Here is a 24,260-nt window from a genome sequence, read left to right on the forward strand (position 1 = left end):
CAAGTTTCTGTGGGGGGTGCAGCGCTATTAACCGGGGTAGGGGTAGCCAAGTGGAAAGCATGACCAGCCGTAGAAAAATGCTTCTTGAAATTCTCAATTATCGTGGATTTATTGGTGGTGACAGTGTTTCCTAGCCTCAGTGCAGTGGGCAGCTGGGAGGAGGTGCTCTTATTCTCCATGGACTTTACAGTGTCCCAGAACTTTTTGGAGTTTGTGTTACAGGATGCAAATTTCTGTTTGAAAAAGCTAGCCTTTGCTTTCCTAACTGCCGGTGTATATTGGTTCCTAACTTCCCTGAAAAGTGGGGGACTATTCGATGCTAATGCAGTACACCACAGGATGTTTTTGTGCTGGTCAAGGGCAGTTAGGTCTGGAGTGAATTAAGGGCTATATCTGTTCCAGGTTTTTTAAAAATGAATGGGGCATGCTTACTCTAAGATGGTGAGGAAAGCACTTTTAAAGAATAACCAGGCATCCTCTACTGATGGAATGAGGTCAATATCCTTCCAGGATACCCGGGCCAGGTTGACTAGAAAGGCCTGCTCGCTGAAGTGTTATAGGGAACGTTTGACGGTGATTGTTTGACTGCATACCCATTACAGACGCAGGCAATGAGGCAGTGATCTCTGTGATCCTGGTTGTAAACAGCAGAGGTGTATTTGGAGGGCAGGTTGGTCAGGATAATATCTATGAGGGTGCCCGTGTTTACGGATTTGGGGTTGTACCTGGTATGTTCATTGATCATTTGTGTGAGATTGAGGGCATCTAGTTTAGATGTTAGGATGGCCGGGGTGTTACACATGTCCCAGATTAGGTCACCTAACAGTACAGGTTCTGAAGATAGATGGGGGGGCAATCAATTCACATATGGTGTCCAGGGCACAGCTGGTGGCTGAAGGTAGTCCATAACAAGCGGCAACAGTGAGAGACTTATTTATGGAAAGGTGGATTGTAAAAAAAAAAAAAAAAAGTAGAAGATCGAATTGTTTGGGCACAGACCTGGATAGTATGACAGAACTCTGCAGTCTATCTTTGCAGTAGATTGCAACTCTGCCCCCTTTGGAAGTTCTATCTTGTCGGAAAATGTTATAGTTAGGGATGGAAATTTCAGGATTTTTGGTGGCCTTCCTAAGCCAGGATTCAGACACGGCTGGGACATCCGGGTTTATGGTTACAGAAATCAACAAATGAGAGCGCCTGGGGAGTGGGAGTGGAGCTAGGCGCTGCAGGGCCTGGATTAACCTCTACATCACCAGAGGAGGAGTAGGATAAGGGTATGGCTAAAGGCTATAATAACTGGTTGTCTAGTACGTTTGTAGCAGAGAGTAAGAAGAGCACGTTTCTGGCCGCGGAAGAATCGATTCAAGGTGTTATGTACAGACAAGGGTATGGTAGGATGTGAATACAGTGGAGGTAAGCCTAGGCATTGAGTGACGATGAGAGGTTTTGTCTCTAGAGACACCCTTTAAACCAGGTGAGGTCACTACATTTTTATATTATAATATATATATATATATATATATATATATATATATATATATATATATATATATATATATATATATATATATATATATATATATATATATATATAAAATGGTAGCTGATATGGGCTAGTTGATCTGGACATTTCTGAGTTAAAAATAGCTCTAGGGTATGAAATGACTAACAAGAGGAACTGATGATGCACTACCCAATTTTGAAATTGCACCTTGTGCATTGTACGATTACAACTTTCAAGAGTAAGTTTAAAGCCGGACTGCCAAAATAATGGAAACTCTTGAGGAAATGAGTGTTCCGGCGGCACTGATGGCGTGGGGTGCATTTCCCTGGCATGGTTCAGGTCCACTGAACCCCTTAGAGGGCAAGGTAAACGGCAGTAAATACACAGCCCTTCTGAGGGATCACCTTCAACCTATGGTGACGCATTTCTATCCTGTTGGGAGTGGATGACAGTGCCCCAATCCACAGGGCACAAGTGGTCGCTGAATGGTTTGATGAGCATGAAAACAACGTAAACCATGTGCCATGGCCGTCTCAGTCACCAGATCTCAACCCAATTGAACACTTATGGAGATTCTGGGACGGTGCAAGAGACGGCGTTTTTGTAGTTATTTCCGTTTTCTAGAAGCTCCGTCTGCTTGATCGTCATGGTTGACGTGGCTTTCTTCTGCTTGGGAGCTTGATTGAAGAGTTGACGAACAAAGCTTTAGCCTTGAGGATGAACAGGAACAGGGGAGAACACTACGTCGTCAATATTATTATTCCTTATTAGATGTTGTCAGTGAGTACAAGTATCTGGGACTGATTGTCAAGCCCTTTTTGGATTTTGTCTGTTAGGTACATACATAGCTAACCACACAAATCATGTCCTCGGTGCAATCATTGCAAAGAGTAACGCTAACCTTTTTTAAATGTTATGCTAAACTGTTTGATTCGTTGGTGCTACCTGGTATTATTTATGCTTCAGCAGTATGGGGGCACAAATTATACCTGGGTTAATGCAGTTTTTAACCATACCTGCAGATTTTACCTCGGTGTGGGTAAATGCATGCCCTATTGAAGACAATATTGTCTGGAAAACTCTATGAATCACCAGAGGCTATGTTTCTTTTTTTAAATGGAAGTGATTTTTGCAGCATGCCAAATGAATGTCAATGTAAACATGTTTTTAATGGACTTGTGGTGTTACAACTGCAAAGGAAAATGTTATATCGTGTCTAAGCTTTTTTTCAACATTGGCATGACTCAGCTCACTGATACAGGCAGTGTGTGTACTGGAAATGGCCGTGGTGCTTTTGAGTCAGCACTTTTGGAGAGCAAAACTAAAGTGGTACCAAACGGATAAACAAACCTGAACGTAACAAGCTGCACACCCTACAGGCTTTTTGTAAATGCACTTTTGGGACAGAACCCTAGCCGTACTGTTTTATCCAAGCAATATTGAAGGTGTTTTGTAAAATGTTGACGTGGACTGGCCAGTCTTGCTATTGAGACTGGTCGATACACAAACACTCCCCTAGATAAACGTCTATGTACCCGCATGCCTTGCTTTACTGTGGGTTATACAATGAAATTAGGGATAAAACCATTTTTTTGTCAGAAGTCCAGCCCTGAAGAAAAATAATAAATTGTGGAAAAAAAATTAAAGTAACAATAATGTAAATGCTTGCGCCAAATCATGCCACAGAGACTTTTCTTTTAGAAGTGCCCGATTGTCCTTTTATCCACTCAACTTAATTTATTTTAGTTTATGCGTACATGTGTATAGATGTAATGCATTATAGATGACTCTTTGTACTATGATTGTTTTGTGTCCATTTGAGTGGTTTTAAGAAAAATAGTTGACACTTAAATACGTGTTTCTAATTGACCAGTGAAGGACTATAGGATTCCTATGCTGTGCCAACGCAAAAGGAACCCTCTAGAAGTCCTGGAATTATGACGTAAATGGACTGATGTAGCAGATCGTTTAGGACGTGATGTTCTTACCAAGTTTTCCTTCCCATATGAATCAGTCTATTCTGTCTGAGTTCTACTTTCAGAGCCAGAATCCTAGTCCACGAATCATGTCGCGCAGTGCTATGTCGTTTGGAGTTCCTACTTGAGACTAGAGATGATTTAAAGTGCCTAATCTCACCCATCTCATGCATTCAGAGTTCAAACACTGACAATAGCCATGGGTCGTGCACTTATCAGATGCAGCCAAAGTAATCATTCAGGAGGGATGAATGCAATGCTGCGTCTTTTTTTTAAGTCTTATTTTGTGTGTGTGCACGTACACATTGACTCACGCACAGATTGATATGCATGACTTTTCTTCTGTGCACCTGGCAGAGACTTCTGTAGTCATGTGGAAGGAATGTAGGTTCAGTCGTTCTAAATGTCCATCTTGTCGTATTAAATTGAATCTGTCAGACTGCAATTGGCATTCTGCTGGCGCACTGCTCTGAGTGATTGGCTCTGGATAGGCACATGACTGTAATGCGATTGAGTCTTACTCGCCAAAGGGGCATTCATGCCCTAGCCACTGGCTATGTTCTCCTCCGACTACGTGTTGAATTCTCTGATCTGTATATAGTTCTCCGGTTGGTAGGCTATTACGCCTCTGTTTTTGGCTGTCTGCCTCTGCCTGTATCATGACTTGTCATTGGTCCCAGTGATTAAGACCAATTAAGGACCCCTTCTGCCTACTGCGTGGTATTGGGAATCACTGGAAATGGCCCATGTCATCGTAATGTGTTCACTCCTTGGACTGCAACCTCCAGTCTCACAACATCCCTTTTTCCTCCTTTCACATGAAGACTAATGCATTTCAGTCAGTGTAGATCAAATCATTTTTGGTGCATTCACAATATCTTCTTACATTACTGTGATATAATGCCTCCTCTTGAAACGGGCTTTAGGAACAGTATCCTGCGGTATGGAGCCCACATACTTTGGGTGGAGGTCATTGTTGTGTTGTGCTTTCCCTTCTATAAATTCAGTTAAGACAGGCTTATGGCAGACCTCAATTCTCTCAGCATTTGCGCCACTCCAATTCTTCTTCCCACTCCTCTCCCTTAATTCAATTGTGTGTGTGTGTGTGTGTGTGTGTGTGTGTGTGTGTGTGTGTGTGTGTGTGTTTACAGCTCAGTGTAGGCTCTGTCACTGACCCTGTAATGGGTTTCTAATCACTGAGTTGTGGCTAGATTGCAGCTGCATATTTGTTTGTCTATTCTGCAAGAAATTAAGAATGTGAGACGGGTAGACGAGGGTAGAGAAGACTACTAAACTGGCACACAAGGATGAGGAAAGCTTGTCAACGGATTGGTGTGTTTGGGGGCTGGTTCAAAGACCTGGATCTTATTCAAATAAAAATGGGTTAAAGTGGAGAGGCTTTCAGTGGAAGGATTTTGGTTTGTTAGGAGGGAGAGGTGCAGAATTTTCCAGCACATCCACACCAGCGCTACATACGCTGCCTGGCATCAGCAATTAAAGTGGAATAAGAAATCACACTGAATATATTAATCCCCCCTCATGTCTCCCTCCTCCTTCACTCCCTCTGCTTCCAGCTCATATCACATCTTTGGTTTTGTGCAATGCAGTCTCCTCTCCCTCTCCTCTGTCTCCCTCTCCTCTGTCTCCCTCTCCTCTGTCTCCCTCTCCTCTGTCTCCCTCTCCTCTGTCTCCCTCTTCTCTGTCCTCCTCCTCTTGTATTTTCTGGGTATTTTCCACCCCTTTTCTTTCATCCTGCCACCCCAAGAGAGTTTGGGACTGAAATCTAGAGTTTCAGTCTAGTGTTCTCTGGGTATAGGAGTTACATAAGAGATCAATCAAAAAAAAGCATGGATTGTCCGTTTGACGTGTGTGTGTGTGTGTGTGTGTGTGTGTATAATTATTACTATAAATTATGAAATCTAGGTGCCAGTCCTTTATTGGAAAACATTTTATCTTCAGAGAAGACCTGACTTAGCAATTATTTTTTTAATAACTTTACCAGAATAACAAGAACATCATTATTTTATACCATCAACATTTTAATGTCAATAATCAAATTATGTACAAAACATAATGATGATGAAATAGAATGAAAGATGAGATTTAAAGACCTTGACATTATGAACATTAAATGTCATACTCAATCTGCTCAAAGTGGCCGTGTGTCCTTTGGTCCGAAGTTGTTGTGCTTGTGGCGTTCTCCTTTCCTCTCCTCGGATTGTGTTCCTGGTTGCTTTGTCTTTTGACCCTTCCTTGAGTTGCAGAGGCTGTGCTCTGAAGTGACTTCTCCTTGAATGTTAGCTCTTTAAGTCTTCACCTAAACAGCTTGTACTTAGGTTCTTCAGCCCCAATTAGAAATGTGCTAAATTGCAAGTAGGAGCCTGCTCTTTCCCTAACTTACCAGTTACTAGTTCTTGCCATGAAAAGCCAAGGCCCTTGCTAGGTGTGCTAAGATGGAGGTTCTTTACCTCCTTTTGAGAAGTAGCTGAGCTGCTGGGCCCAGGGCAGAGACAGATCCAGGAGAATAATTATTGAGAGGGAGAGAAACTGCGCTTCGCTTACTAAACTCGTGCAAAATGTATGACTACATTAGAGATGCATATTTCCCACAGATAACACAAAGAATTTGAAAACAAATCAAACATTGATAAATTCCCATATCTGTTAGGCAAAAGACTGCAGTGTGCTGTTAAGTTCTGAAAAAAACAGAGTAAAAACTCAAACGGATGACTAGGAAAAAGCTCAAACAGAGTTTATTCAGCCACTGGGTGATACAGCTGGAAAGACAACATACAAGTCCCACAAGCACATTCTCTTTATACCTTTGAACTAGGCGGAGTCATCTCCTTGTGTGTTTAAGATGCACTGTCCTCTGTTAGGCAGAAACACACTATGTTCCTCTCATTGTCATGGCCCTGCCTAAGTCCAGGACCCGCATGGGCATGGAATTTGTGTGTGTGTGAGAGGACTGTAAATCAGATTGGTCTTCGGGGTGCCCCGCTCCCAGCAGTGTCTTCTCACTTCAACAGTTGACCTTATCTCCAGTTGAGTTCCACATCCCTCATGGTTGTGGTTCCTCAGCAACTGGTCTGCCACATCAAGAACTGACACTAGACTTGCCCTTTTGCCTCCCTCCTTAAGAACATTTCATATTCCACAATAACATATTTGAACAGAATATAACTTTCCAGGTCACTCAGTAACATACATACATACATACATACATACATACATACATACATACATACATGCATACAGTGTAGCAAAAAAGTATTTAGTCAGCCACCAATTGTGCAAGGTCTCCCACTTAAAAAGATGAGAGGCCTGTAATTTTCATCATAGGTACACTTCAACTATGACAGACAAAATAAGAGAGAAATCCAGAAAATCACATTGTAGGATTTTTAATGAATTTATTTGCAAATTATGGTGGAAAATAAGTATTTGGTCAATAACAAAAGTTTCTCAATACTTTGTTATATACCCTTTGTTGGCAATGACAGAGGTCAAACGTTTTCTGTAAGTCTTCACAAGGTTCTCACACACTGTTGCTGGTATTTTGGCCCATTCCTCCATGCAGATCTCCTCTAGAGCAGTGATGTTTTGGGGCTGTTGCTGGGCAACACAGACTTTCAACTCCCTCAAAATATTTTCTATGTGGTTGAGATCTGGAGACTGGCTAGGCCACTCCAGGACCTTGAAATGCTTCTTACGAAGCCACTCCTTCGTTGCCCGGGCGGTGTGTTTGGGATCATTGTCATGCTGAAAGACCCAGCCACGTTTCATCTTCAATGCCCTTGCTGATGGAAGGAGGTTTTCACTCAAAATCTCACGATACATGGCCCCATTCATTCTTTCCTTTACACGGATCAGTCGTCCTGGTCCCTTTGCAGAAAAACAGCCCCAAAGCATGATGTTTCCACCCCCATGCTTCACAGTAGGTATGGTGCTCTTTGGATGCAACTCAGAATTCTTTGTCCTCCAAACACGGCGAGTTGAGTTTTTACCAAAAAGTTATATTTTGGTTTCATCTGACCATATGACATTGTCCCAATCTTCTTCTGGATCATCTAAATGCTCTCTAGCAAACTGCAGACGGGCCTGGACATGTACTGGCTTAAGCAGGGGGACACGTCTGGCATTGCAGGATTTGAGTCCCTGGCGGCGTAGTGTGTTACTGATGGTAGGCTTTGTTACTTTGGTCCCAGCTCTCTGCAGGTCATTCACTAGGTCCCTTAGGTTCTGGGATTTTTGCTCATCGTTCTTGTGATCATTTTGACCGCACAGGGTGAGATCTTGCGTGGAGCCCCAGATCGAGGGAGATTATCAGTGGTCTTATATGTCTTCCATTTCCTAATAATTGCTCCCACAGTTGATTTCTTCAAACCAAGCTGCTTACCTATTGCAGATTCAGTCTTCCCAGCCTGGTGCAGGTCTACACTTTTGTTTCTGGTGTCCTTTGACAGCTCTTTGGTCTTGGCCATAGTGGAGTTTGGAGTGTGACTGTTTGAGGTTGTGGACAGGTATCTTTTATACTGATAACAAGTTCAAACAGGTGCTATTAATACAGGTAACGAGTGGAGGACCTGTAACTTCTTAAAGAAGAAGTTACAGGTCTGTGAGAGCCAGAAATCTTGCTTGTTTGTAGGTGACCAAATACTTATTTTCCACCATAATTTGCAAATAAATTCACTAAAAATCCTACAATGTGATTTCTCTGGATTTTTTTTTCTCATTTTGTCTGTCATAGTTGAAGTGTACCTATGATGAAAATTACAGGCCTCATCTTTTTAAGTGGGAGAACTTGCACAATTGGTGGCTGACTACATACATACATACAGTTGAAGTCGGAAGTTTACATACACTTAGGTTGGAGTCATTAAAATGTGTTTTTCAACCACTCCACAAATGTCTTGTTACCAAACTATAGTTTTGGCAAGTCGGTTAGGACATCTACTTTGTGCATGACACAAGTAATTTTTACAACAATTGTTTACAGACAGATTATTTAACTTATAATTAATTCACTGTATCACAATTCCAGTGGGTCAGAAGTTTACATACACTAAGTTGACTGTGCCTTTAAACAGCGTGGGAAATTCCAGAAAATGTCATGGCTTTAGTAGCTTCTGGCTAATTGACATCATTTGAGTCAATTGGAGGTGTACCTGTGGATGTGTTTTAAGGCATACCTTCAAACTTAGTGCCTCTTTGCTTGACATCATGGGAAAATCAAAATAAATCAGCCAAGACATCAGAAAACAAATTGTAGACCACCACAAGTCTGGTTCATCCTTGGGAGAAATTTCCAAACACCTGAAGGTACCACGCATACTATTGTTTGTACAGATAAACAAGTATAAACACCATGGGACCACGGTTTCCTAGAGATGAGCGTACTTTGGTGTGAAAAGTGTAAATCGATCCCAGAACAACAGCCAAGGACCTTGTGAAGATGCTGGAGGAAACAGGTACAAAAGTATCTATATCCACAGTAAAACGAGTCCTATATCGACATAACCTGAAAGGTTGCTCAGCAAGGAAGAAGCCACTGCTCCAAAACCACCATTTAAAAAAAGCCTGACTGCTGTTTTCAACTGCACATGGGGACAAAGATCGTACTTTTTGGAGAAATGTCCTCTGGTCTGATGAAACAAAAAATAGAACTGTTTGGCCGTAATGACCATCGTTATGTTTGGAGGGAAAAGGGGGAGTCTTGCAAGCCTAAGAACACCGTCCCAACTGTGAAGCACGGGGATCACAGCATCGTGTTGTGGGGGTGCTTTGCTGCAGGAGGGACTGGTGCACTTCACAAAATAGATGGCATCATGAGGAAGGACAATTATGTGGATATATTGAAACAACATCTCAAGACATCAGTCAGGAAGTTAAAGCTTGGTTGCAAATGGGTCTTCCAAATGGGCAATGACCCCAAGCATACTTCCAAAGTTGTGGCAGAATGGCTTAAGGATGACAACAGTCAAGGTATTGGAGTGGCCATCACAAAATCCTATAGAACATTTGTGGGCAGAATTTAAAAAGCGTGGAGGCCTACAAACCTGACTCAGTTACAGCAGCTCTGGCAGGAGGAGTGGGCCAAAGGTCACCCAATTTATTGTGGGAAGCTTGTGGAAGGCTACCTGCAACGTTTGACCCAAGTTAAACTATTTAAAGGCATTGCTACTAAATACTAATACTTCAACTGTATTGATCTATCTTTCTATCTACATACACATGCTTTGAAGATGTTAAGTAATCAGTAAGCTCTGTCTGCTAACATGAATATGTATATTTCAATCTGTACTCCAACAGTGCAATCACAGCATCAAGATGTGTGGCCCGTTGCCATGAGAAAAGGGCATCCAGTGGAGTACAAACAAACATTTGTAAATTCAACTTATTTATTTCTTCTCCTACTAGTCGTACTACAACGATTTGCATATTGCTTAAACACTGTATATAGCTGATAATATAACACTTGATGTCTGTTTTTTCAAACCTTTTTGAGCGCAATATTTACTGTCAAATTCTACATTTCTTGTTTTTTTTTTTTGTTTCTCACTTTTGTTTAGTTTATTTCACTTGCTTTGGCAATGTAAACATGTTCCCCATGGCCATAAAGCCTCTTTGTGTTTAATTGAGAGAGGGGGAGCGCTTTTCTATTCCTGTGAGATCACATGGTTTCGCACCTAGGTGTGAAGGGCCCTTTTTTGTTTATTTGACGACCCGTTGCTTCAGTTGGAAGGGATTATTGCCTCGATTTGTCATTATGTCTTACTGAGACCTTGGTAACACTGTCTAAGTCCGTGTAAATACCAAATGACAAAACAAGTCAAGAATTAAAATAAGAGGCAGAAGCTGTTTTCCCCCCCAGTGATTTTCACCAGATGATCCTGTGCCTCTTGATATCTTTGTTTTCTGTTAATCAAGTTTGAAATGCAGCCACTTACTTTTAATTTCATGTAGTAGTAAATATCTTCTTAAAATGTAAATTCTTGACTGGACACACACGTTTAAAGCGCACTATAGAGAACGTGAACACGGCTACAAGAATGTCAGCTATTATATCAAATATGTAATGTTCCACCCACTAAATGATAGAATTTCACAATTACATGCAATTTTCTTACAATGAACACTTCCGTTTGACCTTACTTGTAGAAAAGCCCTTTAAACATATTTTTCGAAGTGCATTTTCAACATCAAATGTATTGTTTGGTGGCGAGCAATCCTGTTTTGGATCGACCGTTAACAATCGAAAGGGGTCAAGGAGTAGGTCGTTTTTGTTATGGGCTCAGTAGGCTGAGAGTGAATGAGGAACGCATGTCGTCAACCTTTTTTTCCCCGAAGTGGTTGACAAAGTCGTCTGCCGAGCGGGAGACGGTGGAGAAGTAATGGTATACATTAAGGGATGGAAGTATGAAATGAATGTCGGTTTTCAAGCTACACAGTCGCTTATTCTCAGCCTGCCCAGTTGTTTCTGCAATTGTTTCTGTCAGTTTAGACGATATTCCGTCTCTCAGACATAAGCAGCGTCCAACCTACTCCATGGCCTGAGATTCTGTGTTTTATCGCAAAACATTTTGCCTTTGTGTGTGACTCTTCATCAAGTACTTGTCACCACCAGCCAAAATGTTTCAATCCATTGATGCAACAAAAAACTCCTGCCCAGACACTTTGTTCCTTAAATTGATGTTTAACATTTAATGCAAGAACATCTCTGTCCCTTCCTTTTATTGGTAAGAAAAAGTGTTCCCTCAGCCTCGAGGCACAGACATGCACACGTATATTTTAGTCATTCAGTGAGCGGTAGACAAAAGTGATATCATTGACTTGGATTTGTTGAGATTTGCCTACCAGCCATTACAAAAACATTCCTTCATGTGGCGTGGAGCTTTGAGTTTGAATTACCATTACATAGATTTTCTACCAACCTTTTTCATAATTAGAATTGCTAAATGGACAGATGTTTCTGTAAAAGTTAACAGCAATAGGGTTTTTGGTTTATAGTTTTTTGCTCTCATAGTATCGTGACGCATCAGATTTAAATTCCTCTCCATCCGTGACTGAACAGAAACCAGTTCCAGCTCCTTCTGGATTGTTGGCTGTGGTCACAGTGGAGCAAAGTGTCAGTTATCTTTCCTTACCCTGAATACCTTTTATGCGCTCTGTTCCCCTCTGAACTGAAATCCCCCCCCCGCCCCCCCTTTTCCCTCCCCATCTCTCAGGTCTATTTTTCAAGTGCACTGAAGGCGTGTCATCAACCTAACATCACGTTTTAAAATGGGAATAGATATTGCTTTGTGAACTTTCATCTTCACATCAGTTGTGAATGTCACCACACTGCTTGTGTATCGTGTAGGGGAATTTCACACAAGGTATCTGAAGTTTGTCATGGGTATCAAGATAAAAAAAAGATTCTGAACTGGTAACTCCTGTAGACATACCAGAGTGGGAACTTTATGCAAAACCGAGCGCATTTTCTTGTGTTTTCCTTGTCAATTCAGACAGTAAAATTCTCTCTTTCTACTCTCCCCGACCTCTTCCTGTCAGTGTGGACCTGGTTCATGCTCAGCTGCACGTGTGTGAGGGGCGTAGCCTGCCAGAGCTGGGCCTGAAGCAGGATAAGATCCGGATCAATGGCTTCGCCATCCAATGCCGGGTGACCACAGAGGACCCTGCCCGTGGCTTCCAGCCTGACACTGGACGACTTGAGGTAAGCAACAGCCCCTCCCTGCAGACTGCCACTCAGTTATAATGAGGCGCAGTCTCTCCCTCCATGTAGGGCCAGAAGGTTTTCTGACCCATGAGCCCTGACAGAACTATTTCCCAGGAAATAACCCTCCTAGCTCTACTTGTGCATGTCCATTTAGGGTTCTGTAGTTGAGTGTTTATTTAGTTAATGCTGTAGAGTTGGCGTACCGACCCTGTTCCCACAGGAGCCCTCTGGTCTGAATGATTGTTGGGGATGAGTTGCGTTTTGAAATAAATAATGGAACAAATATTGATATCCCCCGGTTGTTTGACATGTAGGCCTTGAATCAGCCCAAAATCCCTGTCTGTTCCAGCTGTAGATTGTCTGTCTAGTCTGGTCGTCTACCTGGTCTCTCTGATTCACATTAAGGAGCTGGGTTTTTTCCTAATGCATTAAGAGTTCAGCCTCAGATCTGCTCGGACTGCCCTCAGGGATCTATCTGAGCACATATATCCAGTAAATTGCCAAGCTTAAAGGAAGATACGGAAATACCGCTCCAAAACTGTCTTGTGGTATTTGATAACCACGTGCCCTTAATTCCTGAGACGATTTGCAAATTCTTAGCTCTTTCCTCAGAAAATTGGGAACGCTTGATGGTTTTTCCTTCCATGAGAAGGCAATTCTCCATAATACATATTTAAAAAAAAAAAAAATAATAATATTATGCCATTTAGCAGACACTTTTATCCAAAGCAACTTAGACATGCGTGCATACATTTTAAGTATGGGTGCTCCGGGGAATCGAACCCACTCTTGGTGTTGCACGCCCAAGGCTCTACCAACTGAGCTACAGAGGACTATGACATCAAGTACCCAGTACAGGCAGTCTGTGTAAACAAGTTCTGCATCAAGGTGCTGAGAAATTGATACTAAGTTCTCATTCCACAGTTCTGAGAGTTAAGGATGTATCAAAAGTCATTGTCTTTGAAGTTATGAAAGTTTTCTACTTTTTCTCAACGCACCCTGTGGGATTTGGAACGGTCTCTGTCTCTGTGTCGGTCTTTTTCCTTACCTCTAATTGAAAGGCAATGTAATGCGGCCGTTGTTATTGTCCATGAGAGATGCAGCAGGTGATGGGTAGAGCATCAATATTGACAACTTCATGCATTATGGATGTGAGTAAATAGGTGTAGAGTGGAGCCAGAAGGGTGAAATGCAGAAGGAATGTTTTGGTGTTGTCCAGGGACAGGATAGTAGATGAGGTACACACTACAGACGGGTTCTCTTTCCTTCCCCCTCCTCCTCTCTTCTCCGGGTTTGTCTGAATGACAAGTGTCAACTTATTTTTTCTTCTTCCCTGCTTTCCCAGACATTACGAGAGAAGGAGAATGTTTGTGCAAAACAAATAATGAACCCCCCCCTCACTTGTAAGCAACGTGTGAAGGTGACATCTAGTAAAGACTGGGGAAGAGGGAGGGGTGCATGTTTAGCTCCGGACCTTCTCCTCCTGTGTTTCTTCTTCAGAAGCTAATTTGAAGACACAATGATGAATGAGGACGCAACTCCTAATGGATGGGATTCAGATATGCAGGGCGAGTAGGAGCACCGTAATTTAGTAGGTAGGGAAAAGAAGCGTTAATACTTGTCATCGGTTCAATAGGTAATCACTGGCATTGGATCAGTTTACTTTGTTAGCTTGTCATCGGTTCAATAGGTAATCACTGGCATTGGATCAGTTTACTTTGTTAGCTTGTCAACGGTTCCTTTGAATTGTTTTGACATCAGTCGATATGTTTTTGTATTCTGTTCACTAACTGGGCAGGTGGTAAATGAGAACTGCACATGAAAACAACAGAATTACCTCTGCCTACTTTAAGCAGTCTGTCAAGGAAATGTTCAGTATCAGTGTGCCAAGAAATTGACCAGCGTCGTTATTGTGATCACTGCGTTGTCGTTGCCATCATCCTCATCATTATGGTCCTGAACAACAACCGTAGCATGATGAATGTTGAGCTGAGACATTCCAGATTGTTTGGAATGGGCGATTCCCATTCTACTGGAGAGGTGCCGGGTGGCACCAATAAACTACCTTTATATATCCGATTAGCCATTATCTAAACTCCATGCATATTCAACTCTTCGTGCAGGTATTCCCAAGGGCATGGCCAATATCATTAAGACATTTGAATTCAGTCGGGCTTGCATCTGAGAATGCTAAACAAAAGTCAAGGTTGTACACGTTGAGTAGGAGTTTTGCTGAATTGGTCCATGAAGACTTCCATGTTTTGTTATTTGTTGGCTTTCACAGCTCTAACGGCAAATCTTTGAACCAGTGGTGCCATTTTTGTTTTTATGTGGTTTTCAGATGGCCCAGGGAATAAAGGCAAAGCTGAAGATTACATTAGTATTCTGTATTAAGCTCTGTGTTGCCCCCATGTTAACAAAACTATCATTTGTGAAAGTGCCCGGATATTCCCAAGGCGAGACGACGTGAAATGGAACACATACTTGTGAATTCCGAGCAGGGAACAGGAGAACTTGCAGGCATACTATAAACAGGCAAATGATGTTTGTGGTGGCTAGCTTTCTAGGCTCTCTGGCGGTGTGATCTGTCTTATTGGGTAGTCTGGTTATTGTTCTCCTAGGTTTTTGTGCCAGAAACTGGCATGGTCTGCAGACTAGCTTCCACGTGAAGTGACCCACTGTGGAATAAAGAATACTACTACTTTCATGTATTGTATTGTGGACTGACTAGACTAGGATGATTCATATGCTTCATGTATTCATTTAGATGCATGTTTTACGTATGCAGTTCATTTAGGACTGCGTCCCATCCCAGTCACACCCCACTCTCAGCACAGTGAGACGTCCCCAGCTCCCTCCACTGCTAAATATGTATTAGTACATGTCCTGTTCTCTTTATCCATTAGGGGGATGAATACTTGAGCAACTGTACTGAGCAGGGCAGTTTCCAGGGAACCTTTCTATATCGGTTCTGATGACTCCTGCTCAGACTAACTTATACAGGCAGGCAAATTATATTCATATTTTTATATTCAGAAATGACCCCTGAATGACTCCCAGACAATCCTTGTCCACAGGCAGGTTTTTAACTTTTCAAATGACTATCTCATCAAATTCTTGGAATAGCAGAATTGTTCTTTTAAAGGTTCACAAAGTGAGTATATTTTCTGTGCTCAAGTAACTAGTCACCCCCCCCCCCCCCCCCCCCCCCAAAAGAAAATTGGTCAAACCAGGAAAATAAGCCGTTTGAAACACTTGAATCTTGCTCAGCGTTTCTCTTCCCTGTGGTTAGTTGGGCAATCTCACCTGTAACCAAAGTATAGCCATGCTGGCTTTAATGACATGGCGACCTGGCATTAGATCGAGAAGGCAGCTCTGGACTGCAAATCTCAGCCACGTTCAATATTCCCAGAGGGGTTTCACCTATCCCGTTGTACAGTCCGTCTCTCTATTGTTCTACTGCCTCTTTTGTTCCCCCACTCAGAACTGTGGGAACAGCTGACCTCAAACTACTGCATCGGGGTGAGATTTGAAATGGATGTATTTGAACATTTATGGATTTGAAAAAGGCATGTCCTCCTCAAGTTTGTTTGTCTGTTTCTACTGCAATATTGATACTGTCACTGAGCGAGGAGATGGATGTTTCTTGTCCCTGCTTTCTCAGTTGCCATTTGTGGCCTTCCAACCCAGTGCGTGCAGGGACTATTGTGGTGTAGGTTGGAAGCTAGGGGGAGGAGGAATTGAATCAGTCCACGACTACATTTATACAGTGTTAATGAAAGCTGAAGGGGAGGGGGGGGGGGGATTTAATAATTTGTATTTATAGCACAGGAGGTTGAGGGCACCTTTAATTGGGGAGGACGGGCTCTTGGTAACGGTTGGAGCGGAAATATATGGAATGGTGTCAAATACATCAAACACATGGTTTCCATGTGTTTGATGCCGTTCCATTTGCTCTGTTCCAGACATTTATTATGAGCCGTCCTCCCATCAGCAGCCTCCTGTGATTATAAAGTTTTTTTTTATAGCTCATTTTAAAGAGCCGTTCACTCTCTTCTATACTGATTTGAGTTCACTTCTTCTTCATCCATTGACTTGCGGTTCATGGCCAATGGAATGAAATGTAAGGGTTTGAAATAATGCCTTACACCCACCCACTGAATTCCTGAACCCACTAAATTCCTGAATCCACTCAATTCATGCCTCTTCACGCTTGCCTCTTTTCGGTCTCTTGCTGGGGCTGACGCTTACCAAGATCTCCCATGTTTACCTTCCATTCTTTCACACTCTAGCATTTTTATTTATTATTCTACTTGATGTCGGTTTACTATTCTGTGTTGTCCTTCATCACTACTAAGTATTTCATTTTTTGCGTTGTGATGTGTTAACATGAACAAACCAGACTAGCTTGATTTTAAAAGCGTGTTTAACAGACCTGTCCAATGTAATACCCTGGTTCATATTTCCTTTGAATTTAGAACCTGCTGTATAGTACCCTTTTCTGTTTCTTATGAGGTACTGTAGTACATATTAAGCCTGTATAGGCTTCCCTATTCAGACAGGCACTCGTACCAATGTTGTTCATCGATGGAGAGACCCATCTGTTGCAGACCCTGTAAAATAACCTCTCAGAAACTAAATCTGTCCCTGCTGCCCCAAATGAAATTGAAAATGTCCCATTTGCTGATATTTTGAAATGAATATCATTGCGCAGCCCCCCCCTTCGCCCCTTGTCCTATGCCTAATAGAAACCAATTCACTGTAATTATGATGGACATTCTATTCCTCATGAAAAATGTGCCTCTGCACCACTGTATTTTATAGGCAATAAAAGTATCCTCTTTTCATCCTCTGTTTACCCACGTTCTCCCCATTTTCGGGTGGTTTCCATTATTCATCCCTCCCCCTATCCTTGTCTACTCCGGTTTGCGTTTTCTAATTTTCAATTTTGTTTTGGTCTCCTGAAATAATTTGGTGTTCTTCCCTTCTCTCCGTCCACTCTCACTTCATTTCCCTCTTTCCTTTTTTTCACCTCCACCTCCTTCGCTCTCTCCCTCTTTCACCATCTTCCTCCTCTCTGATGCATTTTTAGTTTTAAACAAGTTGTTTTATTTTTTTATTTTTAGGTTTCCCTCACTGCACACTTCTCCCTCTGCTTGACATTTTCTTTTCTCATGCAATTCAATTCCATCCCACTCCGCCTTTCTCTCTTCCCACCTTGGTTTGTTTTCAGACAATTGTTTTGCGCTCTCGTCTCTTCATGGTGTAATCCCTTCTGCTGTTTCTGTCCTTCTCTCTCCTGTTCAATTTGTCTTCTATCCTGCCCTCCCTTATTCCCCCCTCCGAACAGTGCTTGTTGGCTCTTGATGAGTCTCTCCTACGCGTTGCCTCCCCCTAACCTTGCCCCCATCCACAACCCTGACCCCCAAACCACAGCACTACACCACCTCTGAGTGTCTCTAATGTCCAGCCTAATGTGATTGTGTGTCATATTTGCAGTGTTTCTGTATGACCCCTGACCCCGTACTGCTGCGTGTTCCAGGGATCAATGGTTCCTAACCGCCTTCCTCTCCCTGCTTCGCCACCATGTTTCCTCTGAGATCCAATCTAATTAATGGCTCATATTTGATACTGCGCTAGTCTCCCAGGCGCGCATCCCAGACTCATTAGTCTTCCTGTGTGTGTGTGTGTGTGTGTGTGTGTGTGTGCATTTGTTCTGTCTACTTGTTGTCTCCAACTGAGGAATGTCAGGTTGTGTATGTTTTTGCAGTATCTAGAGAGCTGCTGTCTGCGGTTTCTTTCCTGCCTAAACCTTGAATTATTAATAATGTCACTTTCAACTGCCATGTAGGTTACAAGTCTCGTAAGGGGTGTCCTTGGAGTGAATAGGTCTTTGTGTCTCTGTGTGTCTCTGAGCAGGACGGGGCATGAGAGTCCTTTTCCTGATGTCTTAATTGCCTGACCGCAGCTGTGGTGCATTTTGCTGCAATGTCACTGGGATTTGTTGGATCCGTTAAAGTGCGTGGTGGGAGAGCAGGGTTTCCGATAGGGTTTCCGATAGGGTTACCGATAGGAAAATGTGGCCCCGGACATTTGACTGGCAGCATTTTCATTTACCAGACATTTTGAGAAATGTACCTGACCCATGTGCACCGGGTGCGAAACCGGATTTGGGCGTCCACCCCACGGTGCTCTGAATGACAGCAACCACGTTTGGATTATGGCATCCTTCTTACCGAATTCTGATGCGCATTTCGAAGATGTTAGAACATTCCACATTACTATTTTTTCTCAGCCCACAAGACGAGTAATCAACAGCAAAATCCCTAGCACTAGCACTAGCATGAATCTATTCTGTTGGTCAGCTTGTCGTTCTGTGCGAGAAATAAATAGCCTATTCCAAACAGACTCTGGGACAGTTGTTGGACAGTAGATCCCAAATTCATACAACCAGTAGGCCGAGGATGCATGAAAAGATGTGGCTGATGCAACAGATCAGAATGTCTAGCTTTTAAAATATTGATCAACTATTATTTCTTCACATTTTATAGGCACAGCAATGGAGGTCTTTATAAAAGAATTGCCTCCACATTTGGTTGTGTTTTGGCTACTTTGGAGCAAGGTTAACATGTTACATAATATGGAGTAAAATGTGCAGGTGTCTAACAATTTAAGTAGACCTATATGTTTTCAAAATGCATACTACCGCCAACTCATTGCAAAGTGGTGTGATGCGCGGAAGCCTGCCTGCCGTTGCACGCAATTTGAATGGGAAGTGCGCTTCGATTACAAGTTGAGAAATAAGAGTATAAGCTCATTTAAATTATCGTTTTTTTTTTAAACACGAGATTTCATTTAGAATTGTTGCGTGATGACTTGGCTTCTGAAAGCATGTTTCACTCCAGCAGCAACAGGAGCAGTAGCAGCAGCTTTTGCTCTGGCTGACAGATTTTCAGCTTAAACCAGGCTCTGTTGTCTGTATGCTGTGAGTGTGTGATAGTCGTTATGAGTCTTATTTAGGCCTAACGAAAATGCACACCCAAGTTACATTTGCACTAAATGGTGCAAATGAACCCATAAACCGATAAGCATGACCAGTCGAATGTATTTTCATCATTGAAAGGGCTAATAAAAAACATTATTCATGCGATTTGATAAAACAATATTCTCCTAGACAGTTGGCCGGCGTTAATTTTATTTATCAACTTTGAATGATTATTTTTGTCAAAAGCCGGCCAAAAGGACACCCTGTGGGAGAGATTTGATAAGTGTCCACATTGTATCAGCAGTTCAACTAGCCGCACTGGACATACACATTCTCAGGCAGAGCTTTAATATATTTACATAAATAATGCGTTTTTTTATTTATTTATTTTATTTTTTATTATAATTAAAAAGCAGAAATGTCTATCAGCAAAAAGCTTGTTCCCCCTAGTTTGACCGTAAAGACAGTTGCCTGGTCATATTGGGCTTCGTAGTGCAGCTGATCTTATTCCACTCCTGTGTGTGACGTTGGCCAGGTCGACAGGAGGTGTTCAGTAGACATGCTGAACAAGTATACCGCGTTCCTCCGGAGGACCCTGCCTCTGTTGTAGATGTGCTCTACACAGCTGGGTAAGCTTGGGCAAACCTTCTGTTCAACTTGTCAAACTGACAACACTTTCGAAGTCATCTCTAAGTGAGGGAGGCAGTGAAGGAGGGGAGATGCTAAACACAGGCGGTGTGAAGCCTTTGTTGGACTGACAGTTGTTGTTTTTTTTGGTCGGGTTGGATGGGTCCTAGAGGGTGTGGTGTTAGAGGCTGCAGCGTGGTACGGGTACATGCTTGTCAAGGAGGTTTTAGGCTGTGTGAATTAGTGTAGGTGTTGTGACCTACTTTTGAACGGAGGGTTGCTGTGTCTAACGATGGTGGAGGGGGGGGGAGCTGGATTGGCAGGCCGCCATCTTAAGTTGCCCTGTTGCCTTGACGACAGAGGTTGAAGCGTCGCACAAGCATCCTGACAGAAACGAGCACGTTTAGACCCCCTCAAACCTCCCTCCCATGATGCAGCATGTGCTCCATGACCAGAGCGCATTAAACCTCGGATCAGTTTATTCTCCCAGACAGAGAGCGAGAGATGCAGGACATACACACTGAGTCTGGCCCGAAAGGTTTTAGTCACTGTGCTGTGGCAGCGTGATTGGACATCAACCAGTGTTACCTTGGAGCCATGAGGTGATCTCCTCTTTCTGCCATAAATACTGAATGTTTTTTTTTTTTCTGACATTGTCCATTGCTGTGTTGCTGTGAGCTTCATCCCTCCGGGTATATTTCAGTTAATAAACAGTGGTAATGACGTTTTATCAGAAAATTCTCTATTCTTCAATTAGCCTACTGTTTGGAAAACAATCAAACACAATCGTAGTTGTAACTTGCTTATTTGGTTACTTTTCTATATATTAAAACCACTGGCATACAATCTATCCCGAAGTGCAAATTTGTACGATAAAACATTATTCGGCTAAGATTGCGATATCCTATTCATATCTAATTGAGAGAATTGAAATGTGAGCGCTCCAAGATACACAGCAGCGCCAAGGGTGTGAGCAGCACACCGCGGAACACATCATCTCTCCCAGTCCTCCTCACAACACGAGGGCTGGGGCTCCAACGCTGGCAACGCAGGTGGACATGTTTAATTGTGTTGGGAGGCTGTTTGGCTGCGATTGTTCTGATTTGTGTAAGGGTCCTCCCTGCAGTGCCTCTCACACAGTGAGAATGAGGTTAACAGTGCTTTAATCCCTACGCTGGGAGGCACACGAAGGCAGAGGGATGGGAGCTTGGAGGATGAGGGGGTGACTCTTATGGAGCTAAACACGATTTTCAGTTGCATTTTCAGTATGCCATTTTCAACCAATAAAGAAAGATATCAGCACAGCACGGTATTACCAAGCTTGAATAATTCAGTGGTTCAGTGCCAACACTATGTGTCACCCATTTAAGGGCAATATCTGCTGTTTGGAAGGCTAGCGTTTTATCCTTGGTCTGTTCTGATATTGCACAGAGCCTAGCCCAAGACTTTAGGAACGTCCTCTCTTTTTTTGTGTCTTTTCAATCAAACCTTTTTCATTTGGAATGTTAACTTGACTGACATCCTGTGAGCTTATTTTTGATGAAAAAAAAATTAAAAAATCCAAAGTCTTAAACTTTTAATTGGCCCATGAAATGCAGCTTGTTTAAAGGATATCAGCTAATTTAAACATATCGCAGAGCTACAGCTGAGACTACCACTGACTAATTGAGTTAATTGACGAGCATGAAACTTGGAAAAAGGTTGAGTGTTATCAAAGGATATGAATTGCCACATTTGTAAATGTGCATGTACTTGGCACGTACTGCGTATCAACAGGGTTGCTCTTTTCCTGTCGCCTGTCCTATCTGTTGCATTGCTGCCTGCATACCCTGTAATTCTCCTGTCCCCGTTCTTCAGGTGTTCCGGACTGGAGAGGGCATGGGCATCCGTCTGGACAGTGCCTCTGCGTTCCAGGGGGCCGTCATCTCCCCCCACTACGACTCCCTCCTGGTCAAAGTCATCGCCAGCGGGAATGACCTGCCTGCCGCCGCTGCCAAGATGAACCGGGCGCTGGCAGAGTTCCGTGTCCGCGGGGTCAAGGTAGGGTCATTACCCACAGCACGTCGTGTGTCCACATTTAGCCTTTTTTCATTCTCCCAACTGCTCTACTCAAGTAGTAAAGCCGTGTGATGTATGAGGTGGATGGCTTCAAATCGAAATGATTCCAGTCATCAAGAATTTGCAACTTGTCAGAGAACCCGAAAGTGCATCTTTTGAAAGTACCCCGTTTTACCCTCACCTGAAACTGTCTGCACGTGTCATTACTGTGTTATGGTCAGGGATGCTTTTGACAGGAGATCCTTAGTAAGGGAAAAGCTACATAGTGAAAAATGCTGAAAGTGGCAACTCTGGAGAGGAGAGTCGTGGAAAGCAGGAGCTCCGTGAAAAGGATGTCAGAAGGCTAAGTGAGCAGGGAGAAGTGAACTGTGTTGAGGCCATTACGGGCCATTAAGGCCAGTCAGGTCATCTATGCCTTGATTTATGAATCTGGTTCTGATCAAAGGCATTTTAATCACTACGCTACTGCACTGCAAGGTCAAGGGAGCTCTGTTCTTTCTCTCTTCCTAGTTCCATCTAATCCAATCCACGGGCCACAGTTAAAGTCAACGATGAAACATTTTCTCCACAAAACCTAGATTTGTTTTCTTGCAAGAAGCGCATCTTTTAAATGGCACCATTTTAAGTGGCCAATTATTTAGTAGCAAGGGGAAGTAGAAGCTAATTATACAGGGGATGGGATGGCTCATGTGTAAGCATGTGACAGAGGATGAAAGGCTAGCATATTAGAAACATTCAGTCAGGAGGAGTCTACTTTCAACTATGTATCGAAGAGGGCTTTGGTTTGGAATTGTAAAGTAGAGAATCAGAGATACAGATCAGTGGGATTTCTTTGTTTATTCGATACTAGTGTCAATAACAACATGTTCACATGAAAGCACAGTATGAAAAGGCAGTAATGGCTGTCTGGATGTATTTTTGCCGGATATGTGAGAGGAGATTCGTGTACTGCCAGCCTTAGCTTTCCATGGCTCTAAATGAAACCTTTGATTGGGGAAAGTGTGTGTGATTTGAGCGAGGGTTAGAGGCAGCAGCTGCACCATGGCACAGCTGAGCTTTTGAAGGGCATGCAGCGGGGCAACTCTCCAACGTTGATCAGTGGTGGAACTCCGGTCTTCTGACCGTGTCCGACCCCCCCCCCCCCCCCCCCCTCTTCACACACTTGCATTTCCTCCCCCAGCCTCTTCAAACCTCTGCCTCCAGCGGCGTAATCCCTTCTCTTGATTGTCCTTGTTCTGTTTCAGCTTGTCTAGTTTCCCCATCCCGAAGTTGTGTCCCTACTCCCCTCCTCTTTTTGACCTATGCTGATGCAGTGTGACAGACTTCTGCCCTGGAGTTGTGATATTTCATTGCTCTGTTATTTCCCCTATCTTCAACCCCTCTCAGCCTCTCCCTACCCCTCGCTTTCCCCAAGTTTATGCTCTCCTCTGCCTCGAAGGTGTTTTGTTGGCATGAGGATTTGCAAAGGCAGCACTCCAAAATATCAAAAGACATTAAAGCTGCTCCAGATCATCCCCTCTCTGCTCCATAAGGGCACTAACAAGCCAACTGTCATGTGCTAACTGGGACTTTCACTTCAGGACGGGTGAACAAGTTCAAACCATGTCTGTTGCCCAATTCCCTCCCTCCATTTCTTTGCGTGTGTGATTAACTTCCCTCGCTGCGTAAGCTAAACTCCCCCCCCCCCCCCCGCTATCATGCATCTCTCCTTTCCCATCTCGCCATCTCTCATGCTGTTCCTCCCAGTGGCGGAAGGCCACTCAAATCCCATCAGGCCGCAGCAGTGCCTCTTTTTTTATTAAGCAGCTTCAAATAGCTAATTTATTTAGCACTGACACCACCAGAGATTTAATTACCTGTTCAAATAAGAGCCAAGTCATTTCCTCACCAGCACCATTAAGTGTTAGGAAGCAGAGGACTTGCTGCCAACATCTGCCCATATTTATAAGCGCAACATATTGTCAGGAAAAACGGTCAAACTGTGATACTACCCTAGCCCTAGGCAGCGCAGGTGTCATGTTTTACCAAATCCCTCATGATTTGATGGTGCGAGAAAAGAAATGGGGGAAAAAATCCGTAAACATGTTGAAATCCTGTCAAAAAGTAAATCCCACAATGTCTTTGCTGGGCGTAGGAACAGACTCTGACTCTCTGAAGTTGTGCTTCAGCAAGATCTCCAGGTATTCCGGTGCTCATGTCCACTGTTCTGTTGTGCTAATAGCTTTGCGGTATACTGTAGGGATGCCGATGCCCCTTGGGAAGACTAACCAACAGTACCAACCCAATGTCCATTACATGTAGCTCTGTCTCACTTTGCAGCTGGACTATAAATTGGCTTTAAATTGAGTTTTTTGACCCCTCTCTCATCTGCAGATAGAAACCGTGCCTTTC

The 24,260-nt window shown here is 43.1% G+C and overlaps 1 protein-coding gene across 2 annotated transcripts in view; it reads left to right on the top strand.

Moving 5' to 3' along the window:
* Positions 1-24,260, top strand: part of LOC139418545 (pyruvate carboxylase, mitochondrial-like) — a 96,356-nt gene that overhangs the window by 26,899 nt on the left and 45,197 nt on the right. For both annotated transcript variants that reach the window (XM_071168095.1, XM_071168096.1), the window contains exons 9-10: positions 12,034-12,196; positions 21,669-21,851. In XM_071168095.1, coding sequence (XP_071024196.1) covers positions 12,034-12,196; positions 21,669-21,851 — 346 coding nt within the window. The remainder of the gene's footprint in view (positions 1-12,033; positions 12,197-21,668; positions 21,852-24,260) is intronic.

Source organism: Oncorhynchus clarkii, chromosome 10 (genome assembly GCF_045791955.1).
Source record: "Oncorhynchus clarkii lewisi isolate Uvic-CL-2024 chromosome 10, UVic_Ocla_1.0, whole genome shotgun sequence".
Lineage (NCBI taxonomy): Eukaryota > Metazoa > Chordata > Actinopteri > Salmoniformes > Salmonidae > Oncorhynchus > Oncorhynchus clarkii.